Source organism: Nerophis lumbriciformis, linkage group LG34 (genome assembly GCF_033978685.3).
Source record: "Nerophis lumbriciformis linkage group LG34, RoL_Nlum_v2.1, whole genome shotgun sequence".
NCBI lineage: Eukaryota > Metazoa > Chordata > Actinopteri > Syngnathiformes > Syngnathidae > Nerophis > Nerophis lumbriciformis.
In genome coordinates this window covers 26136332-26155899 of record NC_084581.2, presented here as the reverse complement: position 1 = coordinate 26155899, position 19568 = coordinate 26136332, and the positions used below count along the sequence as shown (strand labels likewise).

Below are 19568 nucleotides of genomic sequence, written 5' to 3'. Positions count from 1 at the left end.
TAACTCCGCCAATAGCACTTAATTCACCTGGTGGGCCAGAAGAAGAAGAAGAAGACGACGACAAAGTAAAAGAAGAACGGACCGACCGGATCAAAATACGAGGGTAATATAGGTTATAGGTAGATAGTAGTGATGGGTCCGGCAACACCGATGCATCGGCGCATGCGTCGAGCTCATAGAGCGAAACCCTGTGTCGGTGCGCGTACCGCTTTTAGAAAGTCACGTGACCCATCATGAGCTGTTTTGGTCACGTGACCGATACGCCAACTGTGTCGCACTGACGCCTCCTCTGTGCCCTGTGAGCGGGTCTTTTCTACAGCCGGAGAAATAATAACTAAGAAGATAAATCGTCTAAAATGTAATACGTCGGAAAAACTTTTATTTATTTATTTTTTAATAAAAATGTGTAAAAAAAATACAATTAAAAAAATTCCCAGTCCACAATCATCCACAACACGTTCTCTTAGATTTCCATGTTATGATACATGTTCACATTATTTATTGACTGTATCTAAAAAAGATAAAAAAATATTTTTATTTAAATGAAGATATGAAATAATCCTAAATGAAATACAATGACTTGGTTTATATTATTGTATATACTAGGGCAGGGGTCACCAACGCGGTGCCCGCGGTCACCAGGTAGCCCGTAAGGACCAGATCAGTCGCCCGCTGGCCTGTTCTAAAAATAGCTCAAAGAGCAGCACTTACCAGTGAGCTGCCTCTATTTTTTAAATTTTATTTATTTACTAGCAAGCTGGTCTCGCCTTGCTCGACATTTTTAATTCTAAAAGAGACAAAACTCAAATAGAATTTGAAAATCCAAGAAAATATTTTAAAGACTTGGTCTTCACTTGGAATAAGCGGTAGAAAATGGATGGATGGATGGGTCTTCACTTGTTTAAATAAATTCATTTGTTTTTTTAATTTGCTTCTTATTACTTTTAGAAATACAATTTTAGAGAAAAAACACAACCTTAAAAATGATTTTAGGATTTTTAAACAAATATACCTTTTTACCTTTTAAATTTCCTCTTCTTTCCTGACAATTTAAATCAATGTTCAAGTAAAAAAAAACAACGTTTTTTTTATTGTAAAGAATAGTAATTTTAGTTTCTGTTTTTTCGACGAAGAATATTTGTGAAATATTTCTTCAAACTTACTATGATTAAAATTAAAAAAAATTATTCTGGCAAATGTAGAAAATCTGTAGAATCAAATTTAAATCTTATTTCAAAGCATTTTGAATTTCTTTTGAAATTTTTGTTCTGGAAAATCTAGAAGAAATACTGATTTGTCTTTGTTAGAAATATAGCTCGGTCCTATTTGTTAAATATTCCAACAAAGTGCAGATTGGATTTTAACCAATTTAAAAACATGTCATCAAAATTCTAAAATGTATCTTAATCAGGAAAAATGACTAATGATGTTCCATAAATTCTTTTTTTAATTTTTTCAAAAAGATTCAAATTAGCTAGTTTTTCTCTTCTTTTTGTCGGTTGAATTTTGAATTTTAAAAAGTCGAAATTGAAGATAAACTATGTTTCAAAATTTTATTTTAAATGTTTTCGTGTTTTCTCCTCTTTTAAACCGTTCAATTAAGTGTTTTTTTCATCATTTATTCTCTACAAAAAACCTTCCGTAAAAGGAAAAAAAAATGTACGACGGAATGACAGACAAATACCCATTTTTTTATATATATATAAATTTATTTATTTAGCTATTCTTGTTTAAATCACACTTACGTGTAACTTACAAATGACAATATATTTATTTATTTAAGTGTGTATCAAACTGGTCGCCCTTCGCATTAATCAGTACCCAAGAAGTAGTTTTTGGTTTCAAAAAGGTTGGTGACCCCTGTACTAGGGCATCAAATCAGTGTCAGTTGAGTCGGTCCATAGGTTGCCTGTAGGGATTTTTAATGTCCAGCAGATGTCAGTATTTAGTGACACAGTATCGACACAGTATCAATACAGTTTTGCAATGTGTCGAAACGCTTCATGACGCCTCATCAACCCATCACTAGTAGATAGGTTATAGCTGCATCGCTCGCGGCTCGTCATATATTTAACGTTAATCCGCGATTTCACCGAGCGTTTCACTGACGGTGAGCAGCCTGACGCTGCTTCATTAACACCGCCGCTGTTTGACTCGGGGGCCGGGGCAGACGCACGCAGTAACAATCACCTGTTACCATACCGACGAGCTAACGTGTCCAGGTTATAACCCTGTTGTCAATAAACACACGTGGAGACGGTGCTTCAGGTACTGCATTAATACTGAAGCTAAATTGTCCACTGTCCACTGCAGCATGTGAATGCAATGAAAAGAATAAAATCTGAGCCAACCAGCTGTTAAAATGTTGTCCAGGTTAATGTTTTGGCCATTAAAGGCCCTTCATTTCAAGATTTCAACTGTGATCGGGCTTTAAACAGGTGACTGACCTGTTCAGATGGGTGTAACTGCTACTGGTCAAATAATGTGAAATAGCATTTAATTTTACATGTATGCAATGCCATTTAAATGTAATTATAGATAATAATAATAATAATAATAATAAATACTGTGTAGTGTTGTAAATAGTCAACGGGAAGGATTTTAGTAAGATATAAGCCATGAGCACTACACAGCCAGAAAAAAACCTAGGCAGGACAAGTAAAAATATTGGGGCAAGTAGATTTGAGAAGTCGGGCAAGTAGAAAAAAACCTTAACGTTGAACCCTGCATGTGCTGAGCTGCTGCCGCTTAAGGTTAGAAGGCACTGTACATAGAGCGGTTCTGCTCGTTAGTAATAAATTCTAATGTTGGATGTTCACTCCTTCACACCGATGAGTATAGAAAAAATATTTTCAACGGCCGAAAAGGGCTCGACTTGGAGAGGAGGTAGGCCTACAGTCCGGACCACAGGAGGTATTATCAAAACGGTGTAGACACTTAGAAATCTCATAAGGAAAGTGAACAGACGTCCATCAGTGTGAAAATTAATTTGCTTCCAATACTTTCAGGCTTCAACTAGTGCCGCAGCTGGCGCAGCTGAGGCAGTAAGAGAGGGTGAGGAGGAAGGGATAGTAAGTATGCAGGGAGATGTTGTAGGAGAGGAGGAAGACAGGCAGCATGTAGAGCCAGCTAGTGCGGAGGCAACAGATGAGACTCAGCAAACACTGAAAAATAAAGCAGCGTCAGATCAGAAATGCACTTTTCTCATGAAAAGGGTCCTAATTTATATTCTTATGTGCCTTTATAGAGAGGACCACGACAAAACATAGAGCGACTGGGTTCGATCCAGAATGGCTAAAAATGCCACCATTTAAGTCATATTTTTTGTAAGAACCACAATTAATAAATATATTTCAGTGAATAACTAATTGTTCAAATCTGTATATAAATATGTACATAAAGTGTTGTAATTATATTCCAACTCCGCGTTCTTCTTGGTCATCGCCGCTGCCGCCGCCAACCCCTCGCCCCCCAACCACACCACCACAAATAGATGCCTGTCCTGTGGGAAACACTGATATATATATATATATATATATATATATATATATATATATATATATATATATATATACACATACATATATATATATATATATGTATGTGTGGGAAAAAAATCACAAGACTATTTCATCTCTACAGGCCTGTTTCATGAGGGGGGGTACCCTCAATCATCAGGAGATTTTAATGGGAGCATTCGCATACCATGGTTTATATAGGGCACAGAGTGGGTGGGTACAGGCTGGCCTAGGGGCGTGGTGATTGGCTCATGTGTTACCTAGGAGGTGTTTCCGTCTATGGCGGCATGTTGTTACAATTTCGCTGCGCTTGTTGAGGGATGACAGGTCTGGACGGTAAATAATAAACAGTTTCTCTTTCAAGCATAGGTTGCATCTTTTATTACCACTATTGTAAGGTGTGCTGGATGCAAGAATTTGCCATGTTATTGAATATTCAACATTATTGTCTTTGAGGTCCCAAATGTGTTTGCTGAGTTCTGTGGTATTTCGCAGGTTTTTGTTCCTGAAAGAAGCCTTGTGATTGTTCCATCTGTGTGTGTGTGTATATATATATATATATATATATATATATATATATATATATATATATATATATATATATATATACACACATATATATATATATTAGGGCTGTAACCAACGTTCCCTCTAAGGTGCGCGCCTGCGCAATTGCGCACCGCTCACGCGTCCTCTACGCACAGCAAATTAATGCTGCGCAGGAAATCAAAAATCCCATCTGAACTTTAAACAAAATAAACACATTACAATTTATTCTGTATGATTTTGCAATGCAACTCTGTGAGTGACAGGTGACAACAAGAGTGGCCCCAATGAATAAAACAATCTTTGTCAACACAGTTCAATTATCTTCTGCCGAGACACTTTACGGACAGGAATTCCATCAATCACTTTAATGAGCAAAACTGTTTGTAACCACACCAAAAACATGAGTAAAAAAAACGTTTATCTATAAAAACTGATAATTTTCTGCCATACAAACCAGGCTTAAACCAACGTTATCATCCGTCGTTTCAACAGAAGCCGCTCGCTCTGTCTCACCTGCACCAACACACGCACTCATGGCACTTAGCCAGTGCTGCGTTTATGGCCACACAAAAAGTCGGACAACCCCAACACCACACAATGAGTAAATGCCAGGTTGTAACACTCTGACTCCACAATCAGATGTGTGCTTATTTTACTGCCATTTATTAAGAATGTTAATCTAAGGATATTATTCATGAAATATTGTCACTAGATTTCATAAATGCTAATAAAAAGATGTATTTTACAGACAGAAAGTTACAGGAACTAAATGTAATCTCTGAAAGGGGTAACATTTCTTTTAAAGGCAGGACCCGCAGCCAGACATACAATACTAGCACATAGGTCATGAAAAACATGTTTTTTTTGTTATTGTCATTGTAAGAGGGAAAAATCACTTATATCAGAAAATTATTTTAATAAAACATTTAAATTGTTATGACGCTGGTGTGGCCACAGTGTGCACGTCTGATGTTGCTCACATGTGCTCCACTGAATGCTCAGGGAGTTTGTGCGTTTGCTCACACACATGAAAAATTAGAGGGAACATTGGCTGTAACTAACGATTAATTTGATAATCCATTAATCTGTCAATTATTACTTCGATTAATCGAATAAAAGAGACAAACTACAATTCTATACTTTGCAGTATTTTGTTGGGAAAAAAAAAACAGCATACTGGCGCCATGTTCTTTCAACTTGCCAAATAAAACAAGGAAAATGTTACAAAAATGCACACTTTTGACACCCCTGCAATAGATAATAAAACATTTAATCTGATAAATCTATCGATAAAAAGCAGAGACGCATGCGCGTTTATCACAACTCTCTCACTCTCTCTGTCTCTCCCCCTCCCTCACGAATGCTGCTGCGCGCACAATTTGTTGTGTTTTTAACCTTCTTAACCCTGAACGTAAATTGAAAATACACGCAACCCTAACTCAAAATGCCGGACATTTGAGGCATTTAAGAAACACCGCCCGGACAGCCCCGGTGAAAAGAGAACGTATGGTCAGGACCTAGCCCGCTAGCATGCTAGCAGCGATCGGTTTCACCGGACATGTCCTCTTTTGATGTCCAGGTTGAAACGATCGCTGCTAGCATCAGCTAGCGGGCTAGGTCCTGACCATACGTTCCTCTTTTCACGGGGCTGTCGGAGACGGTAGTTTCATAAATGCCTCAAATGTCCGGCATTTTGAGTATTGTTTACACAACGTGCAGTACGCTGCTTAATATGTCCGTGTGGAAACTCGTTCGGTACACCTCCGCACCGAACCGAAATGGTTCGATACAAATACACGTACTGTTACACCCCTATTATTTTGATTATTGTTTATCAGCTGTTTGTAAATGTCGCAGTTTATAAATAAAGGTTAAAAAAAAAAAACTTAGCCTCAGCGCATGCGCATAGCATAGATCCAACGAATCGATGACTAAATTAATCGCCAACCATTTTTATAATCGATTTTAATCGATTTAATCGATTAGTTGTTGCAGCCCTAAAATACACCACCCCCCCCCCCCCCAGATATATTTTTACCGACCAATGTGACCCGTGAGTCCAATTAACAAAGTCTTTGTTAATTCCAAGACTTTTGTTTTTCAGGCGAATCCTATTTTCGTTAGTTTGCTTTTGGTCATTGTCTGAAAGTAGTTGCCAAAAAATCGCTGCAGTGTTTACTGTTTCTTCAGGCCTATGTGGTATTCATGATTTTTAGGTGGCTATCAAGGAGAGGTCGGAAAAATTATCCATTTTTGGATTAATCACGATTGGGACATGAATGACTTTGAGCCAAGTATTGTTTATTTTAGTATGTTCAATAAAGTAATGCAGATCTAAAGTGTGGAACTAGCGTGGACACATATGTAGCAAAAACACAAACGGCAAGAGAGGCTAATAAGCCAAAGCTAGCTTGAATATGAAGTAGTGACACACAAAATAACAAGCGGTTTGTACACCTCAACAGAAGTCTTAACTGGACAACAGAGACTAACCAGCTAAGAAAAGGAAATTAGCAAGGAGATTAATAAATCAGAAGGGACATTATGGACATGCCGTAGTTTTAGAAGGCTCAAAAATTTTTTGAACAAGTATGCTTGCTTGCCACATAGGCATGTCGTTTTGCAGGCTGCGTCAGTGCTCACGTATAAACTAGATGCATATTGTATATTCAGAGGCGAAACTCTAAACATTTGAATATCATGCAAACGTTCATTTCAGCAATTCAAATTTAAATGTGAAGCTAATATCTAATATAAACTAATTTAAATAAAGTGAGATATGTCAATCTTTTTATTTGTTATAATTTCAATGATTATGGCTTACTGTTTTTGATAACTCCAAACCTTCTGAATTTTTTCAATTCGAATTTTTCATACCTAAGTCATAATCATCAAAATTATATCAAAATAAGGCTTGAAATACCTTGAGCTGCATGTTTTGAGCCTATGTCATTTGTCATTCACTGACACTTCTTAACTCTGCATATTTTACTAGAATACCCTTATGGGCATTACATATATCAAAATCAAGTACCTACTGTACCGTTTACTTGTTGAAATACCCTTGAAATAAATTTTTGCCAGCAGCAAAGCGGTCGTTTGGGTAGATTTTAGCTTTGTAAAGGGTATTTCAACAAGTAAAACTCAGACATGGGAGGAGTTCAGCGAAGATATGGAAAATGCCTTCTGGACGGTTTCAAAGCAATTCTGGACCACCATCCCCTGCCTCAGGAGGGGCAAGCAGTGCACTGTCAACACCGTATATGGTGGGGATGGTGTGCTGCTGACCTCAACTCAGGACGTTGTGGATCAAAGACCTCCTCAATCCCATCTACACGTCTTCCTCTGAGGAAGTAGACCAAAGGGGAAGCGAACCATCCAGACTGTTATCGACGCAAAGTTCAAAAGCCAGCATCTGTGATGGTATGGGGGTGCATTAGTGCCCAAGGCATGGGTAACTTACACATCTGTGAAGGCACCATAAATGCTGAAATGTACATACAGGTTTTGGAACAACATATGCTGCCATCTAAGCGCCGTCTTTTTCATGGACTCCCCTGCTTATTTCAGCAAGACAATGCCAAGCCACATTCAGCACTTGTTAAAACAGCGTGGCTTCGTAAAAAAAGAGTGCGGGTACTTTCCTGGCTCGCCTGCAGTCCAGACCTGTCTCCCATCGAAAATGTGTGGCGCATTATGAAGCATAAAATACGACAGCCGAGACCCTGGACTGTTGAACGACTGAAGCTCTACATAAAACAAGAATGGGAAAGAATTCCACTTTCAAAGCTTCAACAATTAGTTTCCTCAGTTCCCAATCGTTTATTGAGTGTTGTTAAAAGAAAAGGTGATGTAACACAGTGGTGAACATGCCCTTTCCCAACTACTTTGGCACGTGTTGCAGCCATTAAATTCAAAGTTAATTATTATTTGCAAAAAAAAATAAAGTTTATGAGTTTGAACAAGACTCTGCAGCATCGCGTGGACATCGGGGGCGGTACCTCTGGATTGGCAGACCGGGGTGGTGGTTCCTCTCTTTAAGAAGGGGAACCGGAGGGTGTGTTCTAACTATCGTGGGATCACACTCCTCAGCCTTCCCGGTAAGGTCTATTCAGGTGTACTGGAGAGGAGGCTACGCCGGATAGTCGAACCTCGGATTCAGGAGGAACAGTGTGGTTTTCGTCCTGGTCGTGGAACTGTGGACCAGCTCTATACTCTCGGCAGGGTCCTTGAGGGTGCATGGGAGTTTGCCCAACCAGTCTACATGTGTTTTGTGGACTTGGAGAAGGCATTCGACCGTGTCCCTCGGGAAGTCCTGTGGGGAGTGCTCAGAGAGTATGGGGTATCGGACTGTTTGATTTTGGCGGTCCGCTCCCTGTATGATCAGTGTCAGAGCTTGGTCCGCATTGCCGGCAGTAAGTCGGACACGTTTCCAGTGAGGGTTGGACTCCGCCAAGGCTGCCCTTTGTCACCGATTCTGTTCATAACTTTTATGGACAGAATTTCTAGGCGCAGTCAAGGCGTTGAGGGGATCTGGTTTGGTGGCTGCAGGATTAGGTCTCTGCTTTTTGCAGATGATGTGGTCCTGATGGCTTCATCTGGCCAGGATCTTCAGCTCTCGCTGGATCGGTTCGCAGCCGAGTGTGAAGCGACTGGGATGAGAATCAGCACCTCCAAGTCCGAGTCCATGGTTCTCGCCCGGAAAAGGGTGGAATGCCATCTTCGGGTTGGGGAGGAGACCCTGCCCCAAGTGGAGGAGTTCAAGTACCTCGGAGTCTTGTTCACGAGTGAGGGAAGAGTGGATCGTGAGATCGACAGGCGGATCGGTGCGGCATCTTCAGTAATGCGGACGCTGTATCGATCCGTTGTGGTGAAGAAGGAGCTGAGCCGGAAGGCAAAGCTCTCAATTTACCGGTCGATCTACGTTCCCATCCTCACCTATGGTCATGAGCTTTGGGTTTTGACCGAAAGGACAAGATCACGGGTACAAGCGGCCGAAATGAGTTTCCTCCGCCGGGTGGCAGGGCTCTCCCTTAGAGATAGGGTGAGAAGCTCTGTCATCCGGGGGGAGCTCAAAGTAAAGCCGCTGCTCCTCCATATCGAGAGGAGCCAGATGAGGTGGTTCGGGCATCTGGTCAGGATGCCACCCGATCGCCTCCCTCGGGAGGTGTTTAGGGCACGTCCGACCGGTAGGAGGCCACGGGGAAGACCCAGGACACGTTGGGAAGACTATGTCTCCCGGCTGGCCTGGGAACGCCTCGGGATCCCCCGGGAGGAGCTGGACGAAGTGGCTGGGGAGAGGGAAGTCTGGGCTTCCCTGCTTAGGCTGCTGCCCCCGCGACCCGACCTCGGATAAGCGGAAGAAGATGGATGGATGGATGGAGTTTGAACATCAAATATGTTGTCTTTGTAGTGCATTCAATTGAATATGGGTTGAAAAGGATTTGCAAATCATTGTATTCCGTTTATATTTACATCCAACACAATTTCCCAACTCATATGGAAACGGGGTTTGTATTTGAGATGCTCTTTGTGAGCCCACACCTGTCAATGAAGGACTTAATTAATCATACCAACCAGCATGTCTTGTTATCTAGGGGTTACTCACGGTCTTAGAGAGCACAGTAACACCCTGTAGGGAAATTGTAAATTATGGACTCGTCCAATCTTTGTGCTCTGAAGTCTGTATGTATTTTTCCCTCACAATCTTTCTTTCTGTGGCTGTCCTTTTCCTTTTGTCTCTGTAGCGATCTGGAATAGCATCGGCTGACATAAAAAAACTGGAGGATGCCGGATTTCACACCATCGAGGCAGTGGCCTACGTTCCGAAGAAGGAGCTGCTTAACATTAAGGGCATCAGTGAAGCCAAAGCTGATAAAATTATAGTAAGCTAGTGTTTGATTTAAAATACCTTGAGGTAGATTTTATTTTCCCTTTTAGTCCTACTCACAATGTAACTATAGATAGTATTGTGATTGTTACAGGACAAGAGTAACTTTTATTGTCATCAAGGTCATTCCGTTTATATGAATGGTTCCATTAAATCTTGAATGATTTCCTTTGCCAGACTGAAGCCGCAAAGCTTGTCCCTATGGGCTTTACCACAGCTACTGAGTTTCACCAGAGGAGAGCAGAAATTATTCAAATCTCGACAGGTTCTAAAGAACTCGACAAATTACTACAGGGTAAGTAAATCGATGGAGTTTCTACAGATGTTTTAGAGCATGGGTGTCAAACTCTGGCCCGCGGGCCAAATTTGGCCGGCCGTGTAATTCCACTTGGCCCTTGAGGCGATATCAAATTAACACAAGAGCCGGCCCGCCGATTATATACAGCGGCGGTGCCGCGGTACCACCGCATTCACAGCTACTTCTCATACTTGCCTACCCTCCCGGGAGACTCCCAAATTTCAGTGCCCCTCCCGAGAAATCGTCACATCCACTTTTACCCCAGTTCAACGAATGCTGGCTCAGTCGCATAATATGCGCAGCTTCTGCAAGCACACACGCACATGTGAACGCAACGCATACTTGACCAACAGCGATACAGGTTACACTGAGGGTGACCGTAAAAAATAACTTTAACACTGTTAGAAATTTGTGCCACACTGTGAATCCAACCCCCCCACCTCAACCGACGCACGGAGGGGGGGGGGATTTGGTGGTAGCGAGGGTGTATATTGCAGCCCGGAAGAGTTAGGGCTGCATGGGATTCTGGGTATTTGTTTTGTTGTGTTTGTTGTGTTACGGTGCGGATGTTCTCCCGAAATGTGTTTGTCATTCTTGTTTGGTGTGGATTCACCCTGTGGCGCATATTTCTAACAGTGTTAAAGCTATTTATTACGGGCACTCTCGGTGTAACCTGTATTGCTGTTGGTCAAGTATGCATTGCATACACGTGAGTGTGCGTGCAAAATCTTGTGACTGGGCCGGCACGTTGTTAGAATGGATGAAAAGCAGACATGACGACAGCTCGTAGTCGACGTTAAACACAGTGCCTTTAAGGCACGCCCCCAAGACTGTGGTCCGGGTGGACTACAAGATATACTGACTGATGAACATCTTCGTTCGGATATGAAGGTTGCCTCAGCTCAAAGCCTGAGCCCCGACATTAATGAACTAGCATCCAAGAAAAGATGCCAGGTATCTGGCTTGGGCACATCAGATTAGATCAGTGTGTTGCAAACTGAGCAGTTTAAATTCCTGAATGGTTGGTTATTCATTGTTATTTTATTTTCTAAATTATTAGCCTGTGGAAAACGTTAATGGTGATATTTACCTCAGAAGGCTGCAAATAAAAAAGAGGCATTCAATTTTTATTTAAATTGTATTTGATATGCCATTGATATTTTTTAATTATTATTATTATTATTTGAAACTCGATTTTGCATGTCACTATAAAGTTGTCTAAGCCTTGCTTGTTCAATATTCAATGCAAAACTTGTTTGGTCCCTATTAAAAGGTTAATTTGTTCAACCTTGGCGCCTCAAATGTTATCCTTTTTTTGTAAACTGAATTTATTAGGAAAAACATGAAAAAAAAAAGAAGTATTTTTTTAAACTGTTTTTTGTTCAGTTTAAAATTTTGTCCCACTCTGTATTTGAGTTTGACACCCCTGTTTTAGAGGTTTTTGAAATGGAAACGATTTTGTGAATCTTTGTTTCTGCTCTAGGTGGTATTGAGACTGGCTCCATCACAGAGATGTTTGGAGAGTTTCGGACAGGGAAGACCCAGCTGTGCCATACACTTGCTGTTACTTGTCAGGTAGGATCCAATGTTAAAGGGTGCATAAGTGTTGTTTTTTTCTACACGCTTGAAGTTACGCACATTCCTCTTATTTAAATTCTTCTATCCAGCCAACGGTTATCGGCTTAAATGAGGCAAAAGTGCGCAAGTCTGTAATGAAGGCGGACTCATTCTTAAAGAGGCTGACTTTGCCATCACTCCTTTTTTTGGGGCTGTTTGAAAATTATAGATCATGGAGTTTTGCTAATATTTGTGAATGTCATTGAAATCCATATAAAAAAGATAACAGTTTAGGTTTTAAAATATCATATTAATCCAGGCGGTGCTTGTCACATTAACGTGTATCGCCATGTTAATGTAGGATTTTTATGCACGTGCATTAGCATCTTCCTTGCTGGATGTGAATAATAGTCCATAGATGAAGTGTATAGGGTTTTCCCCAGCTTGAAATCTACATGTGGCGGTAGGGACGTGGTCAGTTAGAGGTCATCATATAATTTTCATAATTGTTGAAATTTTGTAAAAATCCTTATAAATTAAAAAAAAAAAATTTCACTAGGCAAAACTCAACAACCACATGCAGGACAGACTAAAACGAAAACTTCCAATCGAGACAATATTGCTGAATGCAGTAGAAGAAGACGTCCAGATATAAAGAAGACACTTCTGCGCGTGTGTGTGTGTGTGTGTGTGTGTGTGTGTGTGTGTGTGTGTGTGTGTGTGTGTGTGTGTGTGTGTGTGTGTGTGTGTGTGTGTGTGTGTGTGTGTGTGTGTGTGTGTGTGTGTGTGTGTGTGTGTGTGTATATATATATTAGGGCTGCAGCTAACGATTATTTTTCTATCGATTAATCTATAGATTATTTTTTTCGATTAATCGGTTAATCTATAGATCATTTTTTTCGATTAATCTATAGATTATTTTTCCTTTTACCGATTTTTTTTTTAATTTAAAATTAAGATGAAAAAAATAGATTTAGGCCAGTTTTTTCAAAAGGCATGGCTTTTATTTACAAAAAAAAAAAGTATGGCCACTCAGTCAACATTGAAAACATGGCAAAACATTCTGTAACACTGTAAACATTAAGTATTGCTTTTAAAATGTGCAAAATAAACATCCAGTCCAACACAGTACACTATAACCAATTCTACTAATTTTTCACATTTTTCAGGATTGCTTTGACTTCATTCATTTTCTTTGTGTATTTTTGCTCCATAAGCTTAGTGAAGTGGGTTCTTGATGGTAGTGTGTAGCCAGAGTGAAACCGTTTGATAATTTTTTTAAACCCTTCCCCTTCTACCATATTTAATGGCCTCATGTCTATGACCATCATTTCCAGGACACCATCAGTCAGGTCAGCGGCCACTTGGGGTGTGCATTCAGTCCCATGCCTCTTTGGAAAAAAATCCTGGACACTGCTTTGTCGTTTGCTGCAACATAAGAGACAACAATTAATTTTCATTTTAAATATACCCAAATACAGCTTACTTTAATACAAAAGGTTAATTAAACTACACACATTATCTTGTTAAATTGGGTTAATAACACAACGATAGTATGATTAAAGTGAAGTTAATTGTTCGTTTGTACATAGTATATGTAACTGTTAATGTTGTAAAAGGTATTTGCACAACTTATTAACGTTAGCGTTAAAGATAGTATATGTAACTGTTAATGTTGTAAAAGGTATTTGCACAACTTATTAACGTTAGCGTTAAAGATAGTATATGTAACTGTTAATGTTGTAAAAGGTATTTGTACAACTTATTAACGTTAGCGTTAAAGAGGAGCGCGTCTTTATAAACACTGAACAGGCACGCCAAACGCGCCTCTCAGAGCAAAACGGTGCTTTAGTTTATGAATTTACAACGCAGATACAAATAACACATTCATGTTTTTGTGTAATAATGACAACGTATACTCACGCGGATGATTGACTCGTTGATGGTGATGGGAAGAACGCTGTCGGATGTTTTCTTTTTAGATGCTCGTTCATAGCCGTTGTGCTGCTGTGATACGCCATTTCCGCTCGACACAGTGTGCATAAAACAACATTATTAGGCCGTTTATTAAAATACTCCCACACTTTTGACGACTTTTGGCGTGTTTTTTTCCCCTCGCTCGCATCGTTTGCTCTGCGCTCCGCCATGACAGTTGTGTGACGTAAATATGCGACGCGCCGACGCACAAAAATGACGTCGACGTATTTACGTAACCGATGACGTCGACTACGTCGACGCGTCGTTTCAGCCGTAATATATATATATGTATGTATGTATGTGTATATATATATATATGTATGTGTATGTATATATATGTATATATATATGTATATATTGAGTATTGTTTACACAACGTGCAGTACGCTACTTAATATGTCCGTGTGGAAACTCGTTCGGTACACCTCCGTACCGAACCGGAACCCCCGTACCGAAACGGTTCGATAAAATACCCGTACCGTTACACCCCTAATATAAGGGGTTTGCAAAGCAGCCTGTATTTGTATCTGTATTCGAGCAAAATTCTAAATAGGCGTAAAAAAATTTTGTTTTTTTGAGTTGCACTTCTAATTTATGTTGTAGTGCAAGTATTCTTTTATGTTCCATTATAATCTTTAATCCTTAAATCTTTATTCTCCACTACTGAGCAGAGCATCAGGTCAAGGAAAAAAATGTCTCCTACTGTTGTTAGTTGATTATAAAGTCCTTATAAAGTGTGCGTGTCCTTATAAAGTCGCATCTTAAAGGGGAACATTATCACCAGACCTATGTAAGCGTCAATATATACCTTGATGTTGCAGAAAAAAGACCATATATTTTTTTAACCGATTTCCGATCTCTAAATGGGTGAATTTTGGCGAATTAAACGCCTTTCTATTATTCGCTCTCGGAGCGATGACGTCACATCGGGAAGCAATCCGCCATTTTCTCAAACACAGAGTCAAATCAGCTCTGTTATTTTCCTTTTTTTTCGACTGTTTTCCGTACCTTGGAGACATGCCTCGTCGGTGTGTTGTCGGAGGATGTAACAACACGAACAGGGACAGATTCAAGTTGCACCAGTGGCCCAAAGATGCGAAAGTGGCAAGAAATTGGATGTTTGTTCCGCACACTTTACCGACGAAAGCTATGCTACGACAGAGATGGCAAGAATGTGTGGATATCCTGCGACACTCAAAGCAGATGCATTTCCAACGATAAAGTAAAAGAAATCTGCCGCCAGACCCCCATTGAATCTGCCGGAGTGTGTGAGCAATTCAGGGACAAAGGACCTCGGTAGCACGGCAAGCAATGGCGGCAGTTTGTTCCCGCAGACGAGCGAGCTAAACCCCCTGGATGTCTTGGCTCACACCGTCCCTTATGCCACCGAAGATGATCAAGAGAAGACTATCGACCCTAGCTTCTCTGGCCTGCTGACATCAACTCCAAAACTGGACAGATCAGCTTTCAGGAAAAGAACGCAGATGAGGGTATGTCTACAGAATATATTAATTGATGAAAATTGGGCTGTCTGCACTCTCAAAGTGCATGTTGTTGCCAAATGTAGTTCATATGCTGTAAACCTAGTTCATAGTTGTTAGTTTCCTTTAATGCCAAACAAACACATACCAATCGTTGGTTAGAAGGCGATCGCCGAATTCGTCCTCGCTTTCTCCCGTGTCGCTGGCTGTTGTGTCGTTTTCGTCGGTTTCGCTTGCATACGGTTCAAACCGATATGGCTCAATAGCTTCAGTTTCTTCTTCAATTTGGTTTTCGCTACCTGCCTCCACACTACAACCATCCGTTTCAATACATGCGTAATCTGTTGAATCGCTTAAGCCGCTGAAATCCGAGTCTGAATCCGAGCTAATGTCGCTATAGCTTGCTGTTCTATGCGCCATGTTTGTTTGTGTTGGCATCACTATGTGACGTCACAGGAAAATGGACGGGTGTATATAACGATGGTTAAAATCAGGCACTTTGAAGCTTTTTTTAGGGATATTGCGTGATGGGTAAAATTTTGAAAAAAACTTTGAAAAATAAAATAAGCCACTGGGAACTGATTTTTAATGGTTTTAACCTTTCTGAAATTGTGATAATGTTCCCCTTTAAGTGCACAAGAAGCCAGTGTAGGCATAATATGATCAAACTTTATTGTCCTTGTCAAAATTCTAGCAGCCGCATTTTGTACCAACTATACCAACCAATCTTTTAATGCTAGACATAGAGAGACCCGAAAATCATACGTTACAGTAATCAAGACGAGACATAACGAACGCATTAATAATGATCTCAGCATGTGGTGGACAAAATGGGACACATTTTTGCGATAGTTTAACGCATTCTTACGCATTTAGTCAATGAAATGCAAACACAAAATAACATTTGACCACTTTTTTTTTTATATTTTAGGGGAAGCTGAACATACTCTTGCAGACTTTAGCATTCACCATTGGTGTATATCTGGCATCACATGTTAAAAGAATGCGTGTAAGAGAAGTCAGCAAGTCCGATTCATAACTTCAGGACAAGGATTGGCTCTAAGGGCTGGTTGGGTCTGGCTGGAGTGCAAAGTGGGGCTGTGCGTGTCCTTCCGCCCTGTCCTCCAAGCCGCCCGCCACCTGAGCAAAGGTGCGGCCGAGTGGGGGAAGCCTCGTCTTACCGCCAAGGCTCCAGACACTCTCGTGATCAAAGTGACCGTAGATCAAAGTTTTTCAATGGTCACATTTTCTGCGCATCACTAGTAGGGCTGGGCGATATATCGAATATACTCGATATATCGCGGGTTTGTCCCTGTGCGATTTGGAAAATGACTATATCGTGATATTCGAGTATACGTTCTCACGCAGTTGCCTTTAGCTGCGGGCATTACACTACAGGCTCTTCTCACTCTTTCTTGTCTCTCCTTCTCACAGAGACATAAAACAAGCGCACCTTGTTACATACGTCACATACTGTCGCGCCTGCAAAGTCATACGACCTCGCAGAGCAGACAGGTAGCGGAATGGGTAACTTTAGCTGTGATGCTAGTGGAGAGGTGCGAGTGGTAATACGAGAGAGAGAAGGTGCGAATCTGGTAACAAATGAAAGAAGAAGAATTAATTCCCACGAAAAACAGCACGGGGTCCATCGTCTGGCGGTGGTTTGGCTTCAAGCGGGAATATGTTGAACAGACAACCGTAATATGTCAAGTATGCGGCAAAAGCGTTGCTACAAAAAGTAGCATTACTGCTACTTTGTAGCATCTTTTGAAAAGTCACCCGCTAGAGAATGAAGAGTGCTTGAAACTCTGCATGTCAACAACTACGGACGGTGCCACACCCACAAAATGCCCAAGCAACCATTTCCAGATCAACACAGTATGAAAAAAATAGTCAAAAACAGAAGGAGATAACGTCCGCAGTAACCTATCACATAGCGAAGGACATACACACTTTGATTTCCTATTATGCAGCTAATTTTTATTGGACAGTTATTGATATATCTTGTGTGACATCATGCACAAAAGTGCACTTTATTTGTTTTAAACTATTGCAGTGGCGTTCTGTACAGAAAGTGCACTTTAATTTAGTGTTGTTTTGATATGTCATCTTTGTGACATCGTGCACAAAAGTGCACTAATAGCTTGTTTTAAAATATCTCTGACAATCTTGCACTTTCTGTTTTGGAAATGACATGAATGTTTGTGCCACTGCTTAGTAACTGTTTAATAAAAACAGTTTTGGTAAATTGACTTAGTTGTGATTTCCCTCTCTGCATGAAAGTTTAAAATTAGCATATATTAATGCAGTATGAACAAGAATGTTTTAATGTAGACACATATAATCACTATACTGGTGTGATTATATGCATCAAGTGTTAATTCAAGGCTAAGGCAAAATATCGAGATATATATCGTGAAATGGCCTAAAAATATCGAGATATTACCGTATGTTCCGCACTATAAGGCGCACCTTCAATGAATGGCATATTTCAAAACTTTGTTCATATATAAGGAGCACCGGATTATAAGGCGCACCTATGCATCCATTAGATGGAGCTGCGCTAAAGGGAATGTCAACAAAACAGTCAGATAAGTCAGTCAATCTTTATTAATAGATTACAAACCAGCGTTCTGACAACTCTGTTCACTCCCAAAATGAATAAACAGCTGATTTACTCGTGTTATGGTAAATCAAACGTTAGTGCAATCACAATATAGTAACACTCGAAATAGTGCAGAGCAATAACAATACATCAATAACTCAACATTGCTCAAACGTTAATGTCACACAACACAACACACAAAATAAACATGTAAAGAGCTCACTTTATGAAGTTATTCCTCATCCACGAATCCCTCGAATTCTTCTTCTTCAGTGTCCGAATTAAACAGTTGGGCGAATACGGCATCCAACATGCCCAGCTCCGTCTCGTCGAAGTCGTCATTAATCGAGTCAGTGTCGCTGCTGTTGTCTAGCAGTTCAGAATCAGAATAGTTTTATTGCCATTGTTTGAGAACAGGTTCACAAACTAGGAATTTTCTTGGTGCAATCTTGCAACATAAAACACATATAACACAGATTTGGTAATAACAAGAGCTGTAACTGAGCTATCAGATCTTGTTATAGACTTAGAAGGAATTCAAAGGAGCTACTGTTAGGAGTTATTGTTCATGTGCCTGATGGCCGAGGGGAAAAAACTGTTCAGGTGGCGGGAGGTGTGGGTCTGGATGGACCGTAGTCTTCTGCCTGAGGGGAGAGGGGAGAATAGTTTGTGTCCAGGGTGAGAAGAGTCAGCTGTGATCCGACCCACACGCCTCCTGGTCCTGGAGGAGAACAAGTCCTGGAGGGATGGGAGCTTGCAGCCAATCACCTTCTCAGCAGCACGTACGATGCGCTGCAGGCGATGCTTAACCTGGACTGTGGCGCCGGGGAACCAGTGACAATTCCTGGCTTCCTGAAAGCTTGGACCACAGTTGAGACTGGTATATGAGCCCAGTCATTTACGATCCACTGGCAGATAGTGGCGTATGTCGTCCGGTGCTGTCCCCCTGTCTTGGTGAACGTGTGTTCGCCTTCTGTCATCCGTGTTCTACTGCGTGACTGATCGCCTTGAGTTTAAACTGCGCCGTAAGCATGTCTCTTAATAGGAGCCATTTTGGGGTCTTTACATAAACACAAATGAAAATGAAACGTCATATATCCCAGCATGCACCGCGCGCTTCTTCTTTTTCTACGGGGGCGGCTGCTTACCATAGAAGAAGAAGAAATGAAACATCATATATCCCAGCATGCACCGCGCGCTTCTTCTTCTACGGGGGTGGCTGCTTACCATAGAAGAAGAACTTCTTCTTCTACGGGGGAAAATGAAGTTGGCGGCTGCTTACCGTAGTTGCGAGACCTAAACTTTATGAAAATGAAGTTTAGGTTTGTTGTGGCTCAATATTGGTCCATATATAAGGCGCACCGGATTATGAGGCGCACTGTCAGCTTTTGAGAAAATTTGAGGTTTTTAGGTGAGCCTTATAGTGCGGAAAATACGGTAATAAAAGGCCATATCACCTGCTAAAATAATATCAGAATCAGAAATACTTTATTAATCCCCGAGGGGAAATTAAAATGTTCAGCACAATCCCATTCAAGATCAGACAAACATTACAGGGAGACAGAACAGTATATATATATATAGGCTATATAACCATTCATAAAATATATTACTTTAATGTGTTTCCACATGAAAAAAAAAATCCTATATTTTAAGGCGGTGCAGCTTCAATTTAGCAGTGGCGCCGCGCCAC

At 40.7% G+C, this 19568-nt stretch overlaps 1 protein-coding gene across 1 annotated transcript in view; it reads left to right on the top strand.

The window, feature by feature from the left end:
• The window catches only part of rad51 (RAD51 recombinase), a 45650-nt gene that overhangs the window by 4321 nt on the left and 21761 nt on the right, over nt 1–19568 (top strand). Inside the window, exons 3-5 of the mRNA XM_061929244.1 lie at nt 9815–9952; nt 10135–10252; nt 11739–11830. Coding sequence (XP_061785228.1) covers nt 9815–9952; nt 10135–10252; nt 11739–11830 — 348 coding nt within the window. The remainder of the gene's footprint in view (nt 1–9814; nt 9953–10134; nt 10253–11738; nt 11831–19568) is intronic.